The following is a 20,734-nucleotide window of genomic DNA, read 5'->3' as shown; positions in this document are numbered from 1 at the left end:
TGTAAAAAAAAAATGCTGAAAAAGTAAAGGGGTCTGAATATTTTCCAAAAGCACTGTATAATCCAGAAAATGGAGCAGGAGATGTTTATGATGAAGACAATAGATGAGGAGAGGGAGAACCACAGGGTCAGAATACATGAAACTGTGGAAAAAGAGGTGGAGAAAAAATGTACAAAGATGCAGAGCGCAGGTGAGAAGGGATATAACAGTGAGGAGCAATTGACAGAAAGTAGATATCAAGGAAGAGAAAAACTGGAAGATAACAAATTGATAGAACAGATGAAGGAAAGTCATAAATGTCTAGATGAAATTAAGATAAAACAGGCTGAGGGATTTAAGATTGGCGGAGACATTTGACAAAGATAGAAAGGAAGAGAGGATGATATTCATGGAGAAGGAAAAGAAAAGGAGGAAAGACTCAGGTTGGAGGAAGAAAAAAGAAAGACGATTAAGAACCTGGAGAATGAGAGGAAATAAACAGAAGAGGAGAAATGTAAATTGGAAGAAGAGAAAAAAAGAGAAAAGGAGATATTGAAGATCCTTGAGAATGAGATTAAGGAACAACTGGATGAGAAACTTGTGTTTGAAGCAGAAAAGGAGAGAATAAAGAACCCGGAGAAGGAGAAATTAAAAGAAAAGGAGAAGATAAGTTTGACTGAAGCAGAACAAGATGAGAAGAAGCGCCTGGAGAAAGAGAAGAAGGATAACGAAAAAGCTGAGAAAAGGTTGGCTGAAACTGAGAAAAGGTTGGCTGAAGCTGAGAAAAGGTTGGCTGAAGCTGAGAAAAGGTTGGCTGAAGCTGAGAAAAAGGTACAAAAGCAAGAGGAAAAAATAGAGCGCTTAAACTAAGGAAATTAAAAAGGAGCAGGAAAAGAGAGGAAAGAAAAGGAGAAGGAAGTGAAAATGAAACTGACAGAGAAGAGAATGATAGAGATGATGCGAAGAGGAGGAAGAGACAAACAGACATCAGAGGAGGATTCAGACTGGCAGATATGGAATGAGTCTGACTGATGGTGAGTGTTGAACCAAGCCTTAGAATCTGAATAGAACCAGGTTGACAAGGTAAAAATCTGTCATTCTGCCCCTGAGCAAGGTACTCTTCCCCGGGCTTCGAAGACGTGGATCTCGATTAAGGCAGCCCCTCCACACCTCTCTAATTCAGAGGTTGGGTTAAATGCAAAAGACACATTTCAGTTGAATGTATTCAGTTGTACAACTGACTAGATGCCCCCTTTAACTTTCCCTTTAGCTACCAATAAAATCTGAGTAGAGGTTGCTATGGAGTCATGTCAACATGCACCTGCTGTTCCAGATTTGTTGTATATCTCTCAGGTTATTTAGATATGCCAGGCTCATAACCTTATTAAACATGACTTCGGAACTAGAATAGATATGACAGAACAGTATAGCTTTGCATCTGAAAATGATCTGTTTCCACCTCCCTTGGTATTATTCCTATGCCAGATCAGCCACAGCTGTCTCAGAAGTTATAATAATAAGTGTTGAATTCTGATACATGAACTGATAAGTGTCTTAGAACCAAAGCTAACGGCTGTGTTTATGTTTCAGTGATTTGGACTGAACTTCCCAGACATGTTGGATGATGTCGCAAGGAGAAAAGGAAATAAGAAGGCAGAGGGGGAGAAAAGTAAATAATAAAGAGGAGTAAATGGTGGGATGTGGGGAGGTGCAGGGGGAAGTACATTTTTAAAGAAGAACCTAGGGGATTCAGAGGGAATAAAAATGTAAAAAGCACAACCACTACCAGTTCATGCCATTGGCTCGTTGCTTCCTTCTATACATATTCTCATTTAGTTTGATGCCAAGTTTCACGGTTATTTGCCATGGGCTTCCAATGGCTATTCTGCTGCAGCTCCTCGTCCTTCTGCCTCTTTTTGAGCTGAACCATCTTGGCTTCCTGAACGCTCAAGGACTTTGATGACATTGTCCATCAGAGTCACTTTCTCTCTGAGGAGAACCACATTCTGAGACTCGGTGGGCTGCCTCTGAACAAAATGTATGGAAGGAGATGACCTTGTCAAAAAGTAAAATAAATTAACTTTTGAACCAAATATTGTTACATACAATTGCACAATGATGATGAAGCTCAGAGCTTATGAAATGTATATATAGCAATTCATTCTACATCAAATTAAATTCTGTGAAAAATTAAGTTACTACTGACAGTAAGGAGGCCTTGGACCAGGCATACACTCTCTCCTGGGACCAGTTCGTCCTGTATGTGGACAACCTGTTGAGGCAAAATAAAACAATCAATATATAGCCAAAATAATTTATTTTACGATATATTAGACAGATGTTGTTTGAGACAAAGCATCTAAAGATTTAACTTACTTATTCAAAATGCCAAATAATTCACAGTTAGTTAAACTTCTTGAACAGCTGTATGCAGGGCTGGCCCTAGCCTTTTGGGAGCCCAAAGCTAACATTTTAGTGGCCCCCCTCTTGACAGCGGAGAGAAAAAACAAATACGTTTAAGAGTTAATTTCCTGCAATTCTACACATTTTGCCATGACTTTCCCAGTGTAATATGATATCTGAGTGAGTGTTAATTAACCAAATTGATAGGGTCCCCCTGGCGCTCAGGACCCCTGGGCACATACCCTGTGTGCCCGGTCAGTAATTAGACCATGATTACTACAACTTTAGATAGCTGGCTAGGCTAATTTACCAATCTAAAATGTTTTAGCTGACATGGGCCAATTGAGTGACTGACATACAAGTAACAAGACAGAAACTGCTGATGCACACCCACATTTAAACATTTTACTTTATGTATTCTACCATTATAACTCCGACTGAGCCCGACTGAGCCCCCCCCCCCCCAAAAAAAAATATGGTTGAGCATGTGGGGCCTTAAGTGGGGCCTTATGTTGCTTATGCCTAGGACCGGTCCTGGCTGTGTCACAACTACTTTTCTTCTGAAAAGCCTCATCTTTTTGCAATCAGACACAACATGATGGAACAGCATCATGTTGATTATTTTTTGTCCTTTCATTATGACAGGACACAAATACACGGAACAAAAATATAAATGCAACATTATCAAAGATTTACCGAGTTACAGTTCATATAAGGAATAAGTCAATTGAAGTAAATTGTTCATCCGGCTATTGATTGTGGTCTGTGGAATGTTGTCCCACTCCTCTTCAATGGCTGAGCGAAGTTGCTGGACATTGGAGGGAACTGGAACACGCTGTCATACACGCCGATCCAGAGGATCCCAAACATGCTCAAATCAAAGTTTATTTGTCACATGCGCCAAATACAACAGGTGTAGGTAGACCTTACAGTGAAATGCCCTAACCAACAGTGCAATTTTTAAGTAAAAAAATAGGTATTAGGTAAACAATAGATAAGTAAAGAAATAAAAATAAAGAACAGTAAAATGACAGTGAAATTAACAGTAGCGAGGCTATATACAGGTGGTACTGGTACACAGTGAATGTGCGGGGGCACCGGTTAGTCGGGCTACTTGAGGTAATATGTAGGTACAGTGCCTTGCAGAAGTATTCATCTCCCCTTGGTGTTTTTTGTTGCATTACAACCTGTAATTTAAATGAATTTATATTTGGATTTCATGTAATGGACATACACAAAATAGTCAATTTGTGAAGTGAAATGAAAAAAAGGAATTGTTTAAAGAAATTCTAAAAAAATAACCAAATGTAGAGATGGTGTGCACATGTATTCACCCCCTTTGCTATAAATCCCCTAAATAAGATCTGTGCAACCAATTACCTTCAGAAGTCACATAATTAGTTAAATAAAGTCCACCTGTGTGCAATCTAAGTGTCACATGATGTGTCTCAGTTTATATACACCTGTTCTGAAAGTCCCCAGAGTCTGCAACACCGCTAAGCAAGTGGCACCACCAAGCAAGTGGCACCATGAAGACCAAGGAGCTCGCCAAACAGGTCAGGGACAAAGTTGTGGAGAAGTACAGATCAGGTCTGAGTTATAAAAAAATATCAGAAACTTTGAACATCCCACGGAGCACCATTAAATATATTATTAAAAAATGGAAAGAATATGGCACCACAACAAACCTGCCAATTGAGGGCTGCCCACCAAAACTCACAGACCAGGCAAGGAGGGCATTAATCAGAGAAGCAACAAAGAACCCTGAAGGAGCTGCAAAGCTCCACAGAGGAGATTGGAGTATCTGTCCATAGGACCACTTTAAGCTGTACACTCCACAGAGCTGGGCTTTACAGAAGAGTGGCCAGAAAAAAGCAAGCAAACACATTTGGTTTTGGCCAAAAGGCATATGGGAGACTCCCCAAACATATGGAAGAAGGTACTCTGGTCAGATGAGACTAAAATTGAGCTTTTTGGCCATCAAGGAAAACTATGTATGGTGCAAACCCAGTACCTCTCGTCACCCTGAGAATATCATCCCACAGTGAAGCATGGTGGTGGTAGCATCATTCTGTGGGAATGTTTTTCATCGGCAGGGACTGGGAAACTGGTCAGAATTGAAGTAATGATGGATGGCGCTAAATACAGGGAAATTCTTGAGGGAAACCTGTTTCAGTCTTCCAGAGATTTGAGACTGGGACGGAGGTTCACCTTCCAGCAGGACAATGACCCTAAGCATACTGCTAAAGCAACACTTGAGTGGTTTAAGGGGAAACATTTAAATGTCTTGGAATGGCCTAGTAAAATCCCAGACCTCAAAAGTGACTGCATAGATGATAAACAGAGTAGCAGCAGCATGAAAGAGGGGGTTGGTGGGTGGGTGGTGGGACACAATGCAAATAGTCTGGGTAGCCAATGTGCGGGGGCTCCGGTTAGTGGGTGACATGTCTGGTGAGTATGCAGGCCATGGAAGAACAGGGACATTTTCAGCTTCCAGGAATTGTGTACAGATCCTTGTGACATGGGCTGTGTATTATCATGCTGAAACATGAGGTGATAGCGGGTGAATGGCAAGACAATGGGCCTCAGGATCTCGTCACGGTATCTCTGTGCATTCAAATTGCCATCGATAAAATGCAACTGTGTTCGTTGTCCTAGCTTACGCCTGCCAATACCATTAACCCCAACGCTACCATGGGGCACTCTTAATAACATTGACATCAGTAAACCACTCACCAACATGACGCCATTCATGCTGTCTGCCATCTGCCCGGTACAGTTGAAACCAGGATTTAATCTTGAAGAGCAAACTTCTCCAGTGTGCCAGTTTTCATCGAAGGTGAGCATTTGCCCACTGAAGTCAGTTACGATACCGAACTGCAGTCAGGTCAAGACCCTGGTGAGAACGATGAACAGAGATAAGCTTCCCAGAAACGGTTTTTCGGTTGTGCAAACCCACAGCTGTCTGGGTGGCTGGTTTCAGATGATCCCAGAGGTGAAGAAGCCAGATGTGGAGGTCCTGGGCTGTCGTAGTTACACATGGTCTGCGGGTGTGAGGCTGGTTGGACGTACTGCCAAATTCTCTAAAACAACGTTGGAGGTAACTTGTGGAAATGAACATTCAATTATTTGGCAACAGCTCTGGTGGACATTCCTGCAGTCAGCATGCCAATTGCACACTGCCTCAACTTGATACATTTGTGGCATTGTGATGTGTGGCGGAACTCCACATATTAGAGTGGCCTTTTATTGTCCACAGCACAAGGTCCACCTGTGTAATGATCAGCTTCTTAATATGCCACACCTGTCAGGTAGCTGAATAATCTTGGCAAAGGAGAAATGCTCCCTAACAGGGATGTAAATACATTTGTGGACAAAATTTGAGAGAAATAATATTTTTGTGCAAATAGAACATTTCTGGGATATTTTATATTTCAGCTCATGAAAGATGGGACCAACACTTTACATGCTGCATTTATATTTTTGTTCAGTATATGGTCCTGTTCCATGACATATCCAACACTTTAAAGGTTTTGACCATTTTATGGCCAATGGTTGTAACTGACCAAGTTTAAGGCAGTGGAGGCTGGTGGGAGGAGCTATATGAGGACTGGCTCATTGTAATGGCTGGAATACATGGAACAGAGTCAAACATGTGGTTTCCATGTTTGATGCCGTTCCATGTTTTCCCATTCCAGCCATTACAATGAGCCCAACCTCCTATAGCTCCTCCCACCACAGCATCCCTTGGTTTAGGGTAAACCAGAGTTTCATATTCCCAAGGCTCTCTCTGGGGTACAGGCTATATTCAATGCACCTGCCTCTACATCTAATCAAGAAAAATCTGAATAAAACGGGCACTTTTTAGATGGTCCCTTATTTGGGAATTCCGCCTGCGTGGTCACACCCAAGCCGTTACTGCGCATGCGCTGGTACGGAAATGCGGAAGATGACTTGTCACTGTTGTTGTGGAAGCTGTCAGGCACGTGAGCTGTGCTACGTCGTCGTAAGTGGTAATAGGCGATATGTCGGCTGATACTCCTCCCAAGGTACTGAAAATGCACAACTTGTGGAATATCTTTGCGTCAGTTTTTTCGTATTTAGATGGATCTATCAATACATGTGAATATAACTGGATGGAGTAGAGTCCGTTGATACAGACGCTTGATCTTCCCCACTGTTGGTGGTTTCCATCAGCTGTTTTTCTTTCTTGCTAGCTAACGTATGTGTGTGGCTTACCGCCCACAATGCCACGGAAACATATCAATATACCTCGGTAGTTGAATTTATGACCTCGCCTGTGTTGTACTATCAGTTTCCGGTTGCAAAAAACATCAATTCATCGGCCGAGTGTTTGCTCAATTAGCATCTTACTAACGTTACCTAGCTAGCTCATTGCTGGTCTATAACACTAACTAGTTACAGTAACTTCGCTTGTTAGCTAAACTGGCTGGCTATTTGGTTCAGTTATGGATTCCCTAGCTAGCCATCTAGCTACCCTCCCACTAAAATTGCTCTTAGTAGTACATCTTATACCGCGCTGTTCTTTCTGAGATCGCTACCTCTCTGTCACATGAGAGCCTAACTGACCAATGAACGCAAATGTCAATAATGATGTTTCAGTGGACAGTAGTTGGCAAGTGCACATGGATGTAACGTGTTACAATACTGCTAGACAGTGGCGGATAAATGACCCAATTGTCATACTTGAGTAAAAGTAAAGAAACTACTTGAGTAAAATGATTTGGTTTTAAATATACTTAAGTATCAAAAGTATAGATCATTTAAAGTTCCTTATTAAGCAAACCAGGCAGCAGCATTTTCTTGTTTTTATATTTACAGATAGCCAGGGTCACACTCCAACGCGGACATTATTTAAGCAATAAAGCACGAGGGGGTGTGGTATATCACGGCTAAGGGCTGTTGTTATGTACAACGCATTGCGGAGTGCCTGGACACAACCCGTAGTCATGGTATATTGGTCATATACCACACCCCCTCGTGCCTTATCGCTTAAATAATGGCTGAGTGTTGGAGTGTGACCTGGCAATCTGTAAATAAATGGCTGTCAGTTAAAATACATATTTTGTCATACCCGTGGTATATGGGTAGGGCTGTTCTTAGACACTACGCATATGGTCTGATATACCACGGCTGTCACCCAATCAGCAATTATAAACTGGGTGGTTCGAACCCTGACTGCTGATTGTCTGAAAGTCGTGTTATATTGCACCTTATATCATGCGTTGAGTCTGCCTAAGAACAGCCCTTAGCCATGGTCTATTGGCCATATACCACACCCCCTCGGGCCTTACTGCTTAAAGCATGTGTGTTTAGTGAGTCCACCAGATCAGAGGCAGTAGGGATGACCAGGGATGTTCTCTTGATAAATGTGTGAATTTAAAAATGTTCCTGTCCTGCAAAGCATTCAAAATGTAACAAGTTATTTTGGGTGTCAAGGAAAATGGAGTAAAAAAGTACATTATTTTCTTCAGGTATGTAAGTGAAGTAAAAGTTGTCAAAAACTATGAACAGTAAAGTACAGATACCCCAGAAAACTACTTAAGTACTTTAAAGTATTTTTAATTGAGTACTTTACACCACTGCCAAATATTGTTGGCCAATATTCTTAGTAATAGTGAGGAAGAATAACATGTAGAATGTCAATGGTAGGCTTTTAAGGCAACATAAAAACACATAGATAGCTAAGCTGTTTGGAAATAATGTCACCTATTCATGTTCCTGCTGTATTGTCTTTTTCTTCAGGTGTTATTTGAGCATGAAGGTGTTTTCATTCACTCAAACACTGAAGACAGTGAAGACCAAGATCTGCTTGTTTCTGGGTTCCTACGGATTATTGATAAGGTATCAGTTGATTGTATTTATGATATTTAATTGTTGGTTGCATGATTGCTTATTGTGTTTTTAATATTTACCAGGATGGTGAAATCATTGTGGAATACAAACCCTTGGAGGACACTGTTGATCCATCCAACATGCTCTGTGCTGGCAAGGTTTGACTTTTTAAAATGTTTATTATAAAAAATGTTTTACTTGCTGAAATGCTACCCAGTTGTTCAGCAGCAGTGTACATTTACCACCATGTAAATTGTATGGAAAACCAGTAATGTGTTTCAGATCACAAGTGTTAAGGGTATTATCTGATGCATCTTTATAGAAGATTTGTGTGTATTTGTCAAAGTCTTCAACGATGGCGGATAGGGATAGGCTTCACAAACAGCCGCCTTTCAATAACTATTCCATTAACATTCTTTACGATTCAGCAAATTCCAGAACTCCAACAGTTAGCAGCACCTCTCACACATCTGTTTTAAAATTCTATAATTTGAATGATAATGATAGGTAAAGGCTTGAATCATGTTATTAACGAGGCATATCCATTCCATTCCCCCAGGATTCCAGCTCAGTGATGGAGTGGGCCTATTGTCCTGGGGAGGAGAGGTCGTCACCTCAGCAGGCCGTGGTGCTGGAGCAGCAGCAGAGCTACGAGACCGAGTGGGACATGATCAACGCAGTCTCCTTTCCCAAGAGGAAACCCTGCTCCAACGGAGAGGGTGGGTGGACAATTGGGTGCATTCGTTGTAGCTCGCCCGGTACCACGGATGGAATGCAATGCATCCTACATGTAACATGAGCTTTGTTGCTGAGGCTTCGTTCAGACTTATTCACTCAATACATGAGTTAATTTACAGCAGAAGTTGTCTAAGTAGTGTGAAGTGGGATTGAAATGATATGATATTAAAGTAATTTGGGGTTTGCTTATATTTGTCCTGTAATAGTGTCACTCGGTAAACAACTACTTGAGTAAAAGTCCAAAAACATTTGTTTTTAAATATACTTAAGTATCAAAAGTAAAAGTATAAATCATTTAAAATTCCTTATATTAAGCAAATCAGGCAGCATAGTTAAAAAAAAACATTTTATTCTATTTTTTACAGATGGCCAGGGTCATACCCCAACCCTCATACACTATTTACAATTATAAACTGTGGTTCCTTTGCCAATCTCCACTTTTGGTTTATTAAAGACTGAACTTGAATTGCATGTTGACTTAACAGATAAGGTCAGAATGAAACTGGATTCATTCCTTTGCTTTCTTCCAGGTGCATTGAACCACACGCATGAGAAAAGCAAATGGTCCTTCACCTTCAGTGTGTGGGACTTGAGGTCTATCACAGTGAAGGAGGAGGGCTGGTCCCGTCTGGTGTTCGGAATGAAGGAGCCACCCACCTCACTGCCATCCCTCCACTTCCACCAGGGGGGCAGTGAAGGCTTCCTTGACTGCCTGAGGAGATACATCATAATCACAGAGTGAGTCTCTGTGTCTGGTCTGCTAAACTAGTTTGCATGGTCCAACTGGCTCTGAAATGGAAAATAGTGGTTTGACGATTAATCAATCAAATTGATTTATCAGCAGTTTATCAGCAGCACAAAGTGCTGTATAGTAAGACGCCAAAGAGCCAGCAGGAGCAGACGTGGTCAGTGAAAAGTTGTTCGAAAAAAGAGACCTAGAGAGGAACAAGGATCAGACGTTGATATATTCTGATTCCATCCAATACCGTGGTTATTGCAGGAGTACAATTTTGTTTCTAAGTAGAATCGCGGATGCTAAATGATCTCTGACAATGTTACGTAGGCCAGGTAATGTTACCGTAGTGGATGCAGTGTAGTGTATCACCAGCAGAGGGAGCCTCTGAGCCCATTTGAATCACAGGTTGATTATGTTCTTTATTACTACTCCAAAGGACAGTGAATGAGTGTCAGTGTGGACAATGACTCAGTATAAAGACACTGTATGAGTGTGTATGTTTACAGACAGTCTAAGAAAACAGTAGTTACACAGTAGCGTCAAACCTATTTGTGAGACTTTCTTGGACTGGATTACAAAAAGAAAACCAGCCCCGTCGCGGATGTTGACGTCTTGCTGCCAGACAAATGAAACAACTTCTTTGAGAACAATACAGCGCCACCGACGCGGCCCGCTACCAAGGACTGTGGGCTCTCCTTCTCCGTGGCCAACGTGAGTAAAACATTTAAACGTGTTAACCCTCGCAAGACTGCCGGCCCCGACGGCATCCCTAGCCGCGTCCTCAGAGCATGCGCATACCAGCTGGCTGGTGTGTTTACGGACATAGTCAACCAATCCCTATCCCAGTCTGCTGTCCCCACATGCTTCAAGATGGCCACCATTGTTCCTGTTCCCAAGAAAGATAAGGTACCTGAACTAAATGACTACCTCTCCGTAGCAATCACTTCTATCATCATGAAGTGCTTTGAGAAACTAGTCAAGGATCAGATCACCTCCACTCTATCTGTCACCCTAGACCCACTTCAGTTTGCATACCGCACACAGGTCCACAGACGATGCAATCGCCATCACACTACACACTGCCCTAGCCCATCTGGACAAGAGGAATACATATGTATGAATGCTATTCATTGACTACAGCTCAGCATTCAACACCATAGTACCCTCAACTTATCATTAAGCTTGAGACCCTGCTTCTTGACCCTGCACTGTGCAACTGGGTCCTGGACTTCCTGACGGGCCACCCCCTCAGGTGGTGATGGTAGGAAACAACCTCTCCACTCCGCTGATCCTCAACACTGGTGCCCCACAAGGGTGCATGCTCAGCCCTCTCCTGTACTCCCTGTTCACCCATGACTGCGTGGCTATGCACGCCTCCAACTCAATCATCAAGTTTGTAGACGACCCTACAGTGGTAGGCTTGATTACCAACAACGACAGAGAGGGAGGAGGTGAGGGCCCTCAACGTTGACAAAACAAAAGAGATGATTGTGGACTTCAGGAAACAGAAAAGGGAGCATCCCCCTATCCACATTGATGGGACAGCAGTGGAGAAGATGGACTGTGTTCATATCACCGACAAACTGAAATGGTCCATGCACACAAACAGTGTGGTGAAGAAGGCGCAACAGAGCATCTTCAATCTCAGGAGGCCAAAAAATGTGTCTTGTCACCAGAGGGTGGTGAGGTCTGCTTAACGCATCACCGGGGGCAAACTACCTGCCCTCCAGGACACCTACAACCCGATGTCACAGGAAGGCCAAAAAGATCATCAAGGTCAATAACCACCTGAGCCACGGCCTGTTCACCCCACTTTCATCCAGAAGGCGAGGTCGGTACAGGTGCATCAATGCTGGGACAGAGAGATTGAAAAACAACTTCTATCTCAAGGCCATCAGATTTGTTAAACAGTCATCGCTAGCACAGAGAGGCTGTTGCCTATCCACAGACTTGATATCATTGTCCACTTTAATAAATGGAACACTAGTCACTTTAATAACGCCACTTTAACAAGGTTTACATATCTCTCATTACGCATCTCATATGTATATACTGTATCCTTCACTATCTATTCTTTATCTATTGCATCTTAGCCACTCTGTCACTGCTCATCCATATATTTGATACTTATATATTCTCATCCCATTCCTCTTACTAGATTGTGTGTATTAGGTTTTGTTGTGGAATTTTTCAGATATTAGGTTTTGTTGTGGAATTGTTAGATATTACTTGTTAGATACTTCTTCACGGTCGGATCTAGAAGCATAAGCATTTCGATACACATGGTTAGCAGATGTTATTGTGAGTGTATGTGACCAATAAAATGTTATTTGATTTTGAGGAATAAATGCCAAATTCTACCTCTTGTAGCAATGCCCAACATTAGACCAGGAGTTAATTGGTAGGTACAATTGGTAAGCTACCTGTGTTTTTCCTCTTTTTGGCTCTCACAGTGTTGTTTTTTTATCAGCTGAAACACTGTTGGACTTTTCATGGTGTTTCTTATCTATATGCTAATGCTAGTGATTTGCATAAGATGTATAGCAAACACTTGGTTTCCCTCTCCTGGTCCCCTCTTCTGTCTGACTGATGTTGGGGTTAGCGGGCAGTTTCTCCTCATGAAAGAGTCTGGTTTTCTGTTTGAGGCAAATATCACAACAGATAATTCCTCCTATATAGAGGCACTGTGCTCCTCTATCGCAGTCAGAGCAGATAGCTGTTATTAAAGTTCTTATCGTGGCTTTTCATAATGAAATTGTTTGGATTAAGTGCCGGCTGGCCATTTTCAGCCAGGCGTCTGGTTAGAACTGAAAACAGGCGATGATTGACATCACATCCTGTTCCATGCCTTGTCTCACATTGTATATCTTATTTTTGTATGATTAATCCTCTATTAATTGATGTGAATTTGAATAATATTGAGGCTTTCATGGGCTTTGCATGACAAAGAAACCCCTCACGTTTTTGAGGTATAGGGTATATGTTGTGTTCTGTCCCTCCCCTCATATAGAATGCCTAATAGAGCTCACTTGATAGGGATGGATCTCTACTTATAGGCTGATGACAACAAATACGTATTTTTAAAATTCTCTATTTCCTCTATTTCCTTTCTCCCATATGTTTTCAGGGCCCCAGATGATGAAACCTGCCTGCTGGTCAGCACTCCCAACCGAGCTCTCTCTCAGTCCTTCGAGAACCTTCTGGACGACAACAACTACGGCCTTGTTACTGTAATGTCATGCAATATACCTGTTATACGAATGGCACTTACCTGTATGGAAAAAACGTACTTTAGCAAAACGGTTTGCACAGAAGTTAGTTTATGTTATTGGATAAATTCAGGTAGTACATCTCTGTTTCAGTGAGTTTTTTTTTCACCTGGTTTTGGTTGCCTAATTATTTTGACCCTGTTTCCCCATCAGAAGCTGAAGAAGGATCCCTATGTGACGACGTTGGGCGGCTTCTCCAAGGTCACCAACTACATCTTCGATGCGTTCCGCGGCCCAGAGCTGGAGCAGCAGCAGCGGAAGCCCCATGAGGAGGTAGCTGACCTGGACATCCTGGGACTGGGAGAGGACATCCCGGGACTGGGAGAGGTCATCCCCGGCCTGGAGATCAACCAGCAGGAGGAACCTGGCTTTGAGGTTATCACCAGGGTGAGTAGTACATAAAAACTACATTATCTTTATTTCATGACTTTACTTGTGTCTTGCACCTGGACGTTGCTGTATGTGCGTACACTACATCTGATGTGATTAGTGAGTAGGGGATCCCCTGGTCTGACTATGGCTTTATCTTCCGAGGCAAGCCAGCAGCTGGATGCAGGGTGTAATGATAACGGCTGCTGGCACAATGGGTGTCTGGTCTTCAGCTGGGGTTTGACTTTTAACGTGGTTACAGTGCAGAAGAATGCATGGTCTTATTGGTTGGTGTCTCTCAGATGGACCTCGGCGCCAGGCCAGAGGTAACAAGGAGGGAGCCACTGTCTGCAGAGGACTGGGCTAAGCACCAGGACCAGGAAGGAAGGGTGGAAAATGTCCCTCAACTCAAGAAAATCATATTCAAAGGCGTACGTTGAGTTTTGTAAAATTACCAGAATGATGAAGCACCTTCTCTAGTAAATCTCCAGCCAAACTCTCTGGGGCAGTTTCCCAGACATAGAATAAGCCTAGTACGGGACTAAAAGGCACTTTAAATGGAGAATCTCTATTGAACATGCTGTTTAGCCCAGGGCTAGGCTTATTTTGTGTCCGCCAAACTGACCTTCTATATACATTGGTGTGGTAACTAACTATCCATAAAAATTCTGGGTATGTCTGTAAAGTGATTCCTGTCAATGTTGTGCTGATTCTGCAGGGCTTGTGCCATGCGGTGAGGAAAGAGGCCTGGAAGTTTCTGCTGGGGTATTACACCTGGGACAGCACCTACGACGAGCGGAAAGGCCAACAGAGGAGGAAAACGTATGTGTGCTTTACTAAGACAGGCATTCTATATGAAACTGACATGTCTTTCTTATAAGACAGGAATAGTCAAATGCAGATTTTGAGCGGTTTCATTACCATCAAAGTGGCTGTTACCATGAAGGTCATAAGGTCTTTGTTGACATTTTCCTTTGTTAACCAGCAGAGCCATATGAGATTGTGAATATCAGCAAAGTAAAATGTAATTCTGAAGATATTCTCTTCCCTCTCTTGCTTCCCCCTGGTGAATAAGGGATGAGTACTTCAGGATGAAGCTCCAGTGGAAGTCGGTGAGTGAGGAGCAGGAAAGGAGAAACTCCAGGTTAAGAGACTGCAGGAGCCTGATAGGTAATATATATATCTACCCTGCTGTCTTAGGAGAGTTGTTGTTGATGATTCATTTCAAATAAAATGTTATTGGTCACATACACGTGTTTAGCAGATGTTATTGCGAGTGTAGTGTAATGCTTGTGCTTCATTACTGCATTGTCGGAACATCTACAAGTAGTATCTAACAATTTCACAACATATACCCAATGCACACAAATCTAAGTCATTTTAAGCCTTTTGGCTTTTGTTTCATCACTTGTGTTGTTTTTACTGTTAAATGTGTTGTGATTTTAAATGCACTTTTAGATCAATTTTGTTCATGGATGCATCTGTAATGACTGCCTTAGCATGGTGTACCTTTCCTGAACGAGGCGGAGTATGGTTCTTTATTTATCATCTGTGAATGTGTTGTCTTCTCAGAGAAGGACGTGAACAGAACAGACAGAACCAACAGGTTCTATGAAGGCATAGACAACCCAGGCCTGGTGTTACTACATGACGTCTTGATGACGTACTGCATGTATGATTTTGATCTGGGTAAGTTATAGCATTATTGCCAAGAAGTACAGCAGAGATAATTTATGTGAATGAAAATGTAATCTGATTGGCATAGATGCAATCGATGTCCCTTAGGAAATTATTGTAATTTACCTGTGGTAACGGCAATCATGAGCTTACAACTGCATATCAGTGCGATTTTTGTTAAGTTCACCTTATTTAACGTTGTGGGAATGTTTCCTTGTACTTGTCTCCAGGTTATGTTCAGGGTATGAGTGACCTTCTCTCCCCAATCCTCTATGTGATGGACAACGAGGTGGATGCCTTCTGGTGTTTTGTCTCCTTCATGGATCAAATGGTGAGTAATCAGATTAGCTTTGTTTTGTCTGCTGCTGTTAGTTTGACGAAACAAAACTAATGTTAACTTTGATATGCCTGAGTGTGACTCTTTCATGACTCAACCATAACGTGCGTGCGTACGCAGCACCAGAACTTCGAAGAGCCGATGCAGGGCATGAAGACTCAGCTGATCCAGCTCAGTACTCTGTTGAGGCTGCTGGACCTGGCCTTCTGGAACTACCTCGGTACGTAACACACCTCAAACATTCACCTGTTTAGGATCAACTTACAAAAGTATATACTTCTTTTATATATTTTTATTTTGCATGAAGCCATAAAGATTGAGGCAAATCCTGAAAAGAAAACTAAGCAAATATGCAGATTATCAACCAATACCAATAGTATTTTATAGTTTTAATTTAGTTAAAGTTAAAAACAACAACCTATCTTTGAAAAGGAAGTAGCGACTGGCTACCATCCTTGGTCCCATTTGATTTCTCCTCATCAGTGTTTTGTTTTGGTTCCTCCAGAGTCACAGGATTCAGGTTACCTGTATTTCTGTTTCCGGTGGTTACTGATCCGCTTCAAGAGGGAGCTCAGTTATCCAGATGTCCTTCGTCTGTGGGAGGTGAGTGCTGTTCATGCATCGACCTATCAGCGTAAGTGTCTCCCTTGTAATTTAGGGGGAAGCCAATCTGTCAGTCTCGTGCTTATGAGATTTATTTAATGATTCTAGTTGATGCTTTTATTACTTTTCTTTTTGACTTCATGGTTTATCTTTATGCTTTCTGATGGTTCTTGTTAATAAGACTTCCGGGTTCTGCTCAGGTCATGTGGACTGGCCTCCCCTGCCAAAACTTCCATCTGCTGGTGTGCTGTGCCATCCTAGACTCTGAGAAAAGGAAAATCATGGAGGAAAACTATGGCTTCAATGAGATCCTCAAGGTAACAGCTGTTATTTGCAAGTTTCAACTGGTTTGTCAGTTTAATTCTTTTTTTTTAATCAGACATATTTTCAAGGTGGGTTGTTTGGAGTGTTTTCTAAGTTATTTAGTTTTAAATGTCATTGTTTTGTATGTTATCACAGCACATCAATGAACTATCAATGAAGCTGGACATTGAAGAAATCCTTCACAAATCAGAGGCTATTTGTATGCAGATCAGAAGTTGTAAGGTACAGTATGTTCAAGGATTGCTATTTATTTATACTTTCAATTAAGTCAATAACCTGCAGATTCATAATTACATATTGGTTGTTTATAATCTACATTTTCTTATTTCATTTCCTTTCAGGATTTGCCTTATTCAATAAGTGAGATCCTGGGATTCAACACAGAAAGCAAATTTCCCAGATTAGAAGGGAGGGAGTTTGGAACTCTTGATTCCCCTCAGTCCCCCAGACCCACACAGAGACAGGAGGTCTTCTCTAATGGTCACAACAGACATTACAGAGAACCCCCTACTCACAATGGCTGCAAAGTCTCCTTCATATCATAGTGAACAATATCATTCACACAGACTTTTGCAATGTCCACATACCAGAAAGAGTATTTTGGATTCAGTTATTGGATAAGTTGGTAACTGAAACCAGTTTATCAAGTACCTATAAGAAGAAATTTGAAGAGAAAAGAATGTAAAAAATGATTTAAAATGTTCAAATGGTATTGTTTTTGTAATTTCTTGTACCATATTGTCTTTCATTGAAATGGTAAGTCATTCCTTCAATCCTTGCTAAGGATATTTTGTAAAGACGGGCAAGGTGAGTTTGCATTGTAAAGTTATAATGTGCTGTTTTTTATTTAAACTATAACCTTTTTCTTGAGTCATGCGCACAAGTATTAAAATCTAGTCCTGGGATTTCAATGTTTATTGATTCAAATTTTGAGAAGTTAAGGAAAGGCCTACAGAGTTAAGATTTGTCCAACTATTAATTTGATAGGAAATGACAAAAGGCTGTACAATATGTGTTGTCTTGACGCTCTGTGATAATAAGACACTTTTGAAGATTAAAATATTTAGAACAAAGCAAAAACCAAAATGTATGTTACTCAGCTTTCCCAGTGAATAAAAATATAGCCTTTGATTGTGTACTCAAACATCAGTACTAATGCGTTTATTTAGGTCCATAAGATTGGACCTTTTGTTAGTGATGAAAGATTTAATTTTATCTCTCATTTCATATGTATCTGGTACTGTATTGATAAAGCCTCTTGAGTAGAAGGATCCGGTCCCACCTCAGAGACGTGGCCCAAAAATACTATCTGAGCAAGGTTGGGTCCAGTCCACCCACATCACTTGTATGTAACATTTTCCTTTGACCATATTTGGCAAAAACTCAAATTGATTTTTGGGCTCCAAAATATCAATGGTATTACAATTTTGTTGACTGTTTATACCATAGTATTAAAAAAATGTTTTGCTTGTTTTCCAACTATTTTAATTGTGGACTGTATCTGGCCCAGGAGGAAAACAGTAGTGAGTTCTTCAGAACTCATTGAGTTGTGGACTATTACTTAAGGCAATAAAAGCAATCCTTTTAAGATTAATTTCAATTTATCCTGTTGAATATGTGACTGATCCTGTTACATGTGTTGTCATTTCCCAACTTTCTTAGCCAAATTACTAAGAATAGGATGTATTTCTACTGTTTCGAAATACTCTTTAGTGATTTGGCTACAAATTTGTCATCTCATAGTTTGATAATGCACTTGACCTCGGATGAAGAATACGTCTCTCTTCCCTTAAATGAATAGTTCAGTTAACATGAATGTACGGTAGGTAGTGTGTGCACTGATAACCGATCCGTAGATAACAGATCTGTATTTACAATAACTGTTTCCTGTCACTTTAGGTATTGTCCTAATTCACATGGGGATATAGCTTTTGTGTTCTCGGTGTGTTGCAAGAACCTTAACCTGTTGGATTTTTTTTGTGCAATTTTCCGTAATGTCAGACATCTGTATTAGCCTTTTGTCTCCAATATTTACATGGTATACACCCTTTTTTTATTCAAATGACCAGTCATTCAGGAAGTTGTGCAGAAATATCACACTGAGTCATTTCACTGCTGCTTGAAGTATCAGACTAACTCACGTCTTCCCCCATAATTCCACTTAAAATGCAGGCCATGCACCGCTTCCAAGTGGCATTTTGCCCTTTCAAGTCTGATAGACGTCAGGATGTGACGTTCTTCAGCCTTGGTGACAGTTCACAGCGATGCCTGTGTCTTTGATGGAAGACATTTGGAGATGTCTCATACATAGATTGAGGGTCTCAGACTGGGAGGGAACGGGAAGAGTGAGGTGGAGGTAGCCTGCCTATCACAACGATCTGCTCATAATGGGCAGCCAGTTAGAACAAAGCAGCAGCACCCCGGCCTCGGCTCCTGTCTCCCAACGCTCTTTCATTTCCTGTCCCACAGGAAATTGCCTCAGTCAGCCGATAGGTTATTGCCCACAACTATGATTTATTTATCTGTCATCTCCCTGGGTTTTCATTAAAGAAGAGGCTCAGGCTGCTTTGTGTTGACTGACAGGTGCTTACTCACCTATCTGTAAACATTGGGGTTGATAATGACTGAACGGCAGAAAGAGTCTGAATATTCAGAATGGACAGCACAATTTGTTGGGAAGCCAAACACACCCAGTCTCATCAGTTTCTGTGTGAGGATACACAATATTAGTTCATCCAATTGTCACCATAGCTCATGTAAATTGCATATGTACATGAGAATTTTGTCCATTACATTCACCGTCCATGATTGTCTCCATGATGTCATTTCCAGGGGTATGATGGAAGACCACACCTTATTGGATGGGGACAACGGATGTTAAACAGTATCTGAAGTACTCCATTCTCTTTTTCCTTTGATCGAATGCCAATCATGGTTTTGTAGATCAGGTTTAAAGTACAGTAGGCCAATACCAGAAAAGGCTGGTGGTAGGAGTTATAGAAGGACAGGCTCATTGTAATGGCTAGAATGGCAGACATGAAATTGTATCAGGACCACAATGGAAATACATCCCAGATTTACTGCTGGTGTCCTTTTACAAAGAAGGAGAGCTGTTCTACGAGTGATCTAATAAAAAGTCAACAAAAGTCTATCGAGGGGCCGTTACTGCATCAATGCTCGCTACAATAGGGTGCCCTGGAGGTTTTGTAACATTGTGTAATTTCGGCAAAGTTTAAAAAGTGGCAATTTTAGGGTGTTGAATAGCTAAAAAGTTGTTCTTTTTTGGTTATCTGACCAGAACTTAAATACCCATCTAGGACAGGAAAGATTGTGTTCTGAAATTGGGCAGTGGGGTCACTTCTGAGTTTCTTGTAAAAGGTGTTGTCAAACTGTTGTCTGTGACACTCATTTACATAAACAGTCCTATCCATGAGTACAACCGACCCACCCTTATCAGCAGGGTGGGTAAGGACTGACATATCGGATTGTAAATCAAGCTGAGCTTGTTTTTCATCCTTGGGTAAATTATGGAAAGATATGTACTCCTGTTTGTTCTTAAGGAGATGAACAACATATTTTTCAACAAGTCTGCAATATGTCTCAATAGACTGATTGCGATTGGTTGGAGGTACAAAATAACTTGTACTTCTAAAAGGAGTCGGAGTATGTGCAGGTGAGCAACCTACATGTTCAGTAGAAATATCACGATTAGGGGAGCTAAAGTATTCCCTCAAACGGATGTTTCTAAAAACTTAAACATGTCTACCTTAACATCAACATTTTTGCACTGGTTTGTAGGCCCAAAAGATAACACTTTATTAAGCAAGAAGATATGGGCAGGGCTCAATGTCTTGCTTGATAAATTAAAAACACTCAGTCCCGTATCCTCCATGATTTAACAATGGAAACACGTCCCAGACTGTATTGTGTGTTATCCTCCATGATTTAACAATGGAAACACGTCCCAGACTGTATTGTGTGTTATCCTCCATGATTTAACAATGGAAACACGTCCCAGACTGTATTGTGTGTTATCCTCCATGATTTAACAATGGAAACACGTCCCAGACTGTATTGTGTGTTATCCTCCATGATTTAACAATGGAAACCCGTCCCAGACTGTATTGTGTGTTATCCTCCAAGATTTAACAATGGAAACACGTCCCAGACTGTATTGTGTGTTATCCTCCATGATTTAACAATGGAAACCCGTCCCAGACTGTATTGTGTGTTATCCTCCAGACTGATTTAACAATGGAAATACGTCCCAGACTGTATTGTGTGTTATCCTCCATGATTTAACAATGGAAATACGTCCCAGACTGTATTGTGTGTTATCCTCCATGATTTAACAATGGAAATACGTCCCAGACTGTATTGTGTGTTATCCTCCATGATTTAACAATGGAAATACGTCCCAGACTGTATTGTGTGTTATCCTCC

The 20,734-nt window shown here is 41.3% G+C and overlaps 1 protein-coding gene and 1 long non-coding RNA gene across 2 annotated transcripts; one reads left to right on the top strand and one right to left on the bottom strand.

Annotated features, from left to right (window-relative positions):
• On the bottom strand, positions 1-5,590 carry LOC118396186 (uncharacterized). The gene is made up of 3 exons (XR_004828154.2): positions 5,119-5,590; positions 2,186-2,251; positions 1-2,006 (listed from the first exon to the last, which is right to left on the bottom strand). It is a non-coding gene; the product is annotated as an uncharacterized LOC118396186 (long non-coding RNA).
• Positions 5,591-6,275: 685 nt separating this feature from the next.
• Positions 6,276-17,891, top strand: LOC118395938 (TBC1 domain family member 15-like). The gene is made up of 17 exons (XM_035790033.2): positions 6,276-6,431; positions 8,149-8,247; positions 8,322-8,396; positions 8,798-8,957; positions 9,507-9,714; positions 12,840-12,942; positions 13,135-13,368; positions 13,653-13,781; positions 14,069-14,172; positions 14,426-14,520; positions 14,923-15,039; positions 15,258-15,358; positions 15,485-15,584; positions 15,870-15,967; positions 16,168-16,284; positions 16,427-16,513; positions 16,633-17,891. The coding sequence occupies exons 1-17, from the start codon at positions 6,408-6,410 to the stop codon at positions 16,834-16,836; spliced, it is 2,055 nt and encodes a 684-aa protein (XP_035645926.1). The 5' UTR covers positions 6,276-6,407; the 3' UTR covers positions 16,837-17,891.
• The last annotated feature ends 2,843 nt before the right edge of the window (positions 17,892-20,734 follow it).

This window comes from Oncorhynchus keta, chromosome 17 (genome assembly GCF_023373465.1).
Source record: "Oncorhynchus keta strain PuntledgeMale-10-30-2019 chromosome 17, Oket_V2, whole genome shotgun sequence".
Lineage (NCBI taxonomy): Eukaryota > Metazoa > Chordata > Actinopteri > Salmoniformes > Salmonidae > Oncorhynchus > Oncorhynchus keta.
The sequence above is the reverse complement of the archived record's forward strand: the minus strand, read 5'-3'. Positions and strand labels throughout refer to the sequence as shown.

What these genes read in the sequence shown, in the direction of transcription:
- LOC118395938 (XM_035790033.2), top strand. Translation starts at nt 6,408, where the DNA reads ATGTCGGCTGATACTCCTCCCAAG. An exon ending in ACAACTACGGCCTTGTTACT is followed by an intron (nt 12,943 to 13,134) that starts GTAATGTCATGC and finishes TTTCCCCATCAG; the next exon opens with AAGCTGAAGAAGGATCCCTA. An exon ending in CATGTATGATTTTGATCTGG is followed by an intron (nt 15,040 to 15,257) that starts GTAAGTTATAGC and finishes ACTTGTCTCCAG; the next exon opens with GTTATGTTCAGGGTATGAGT.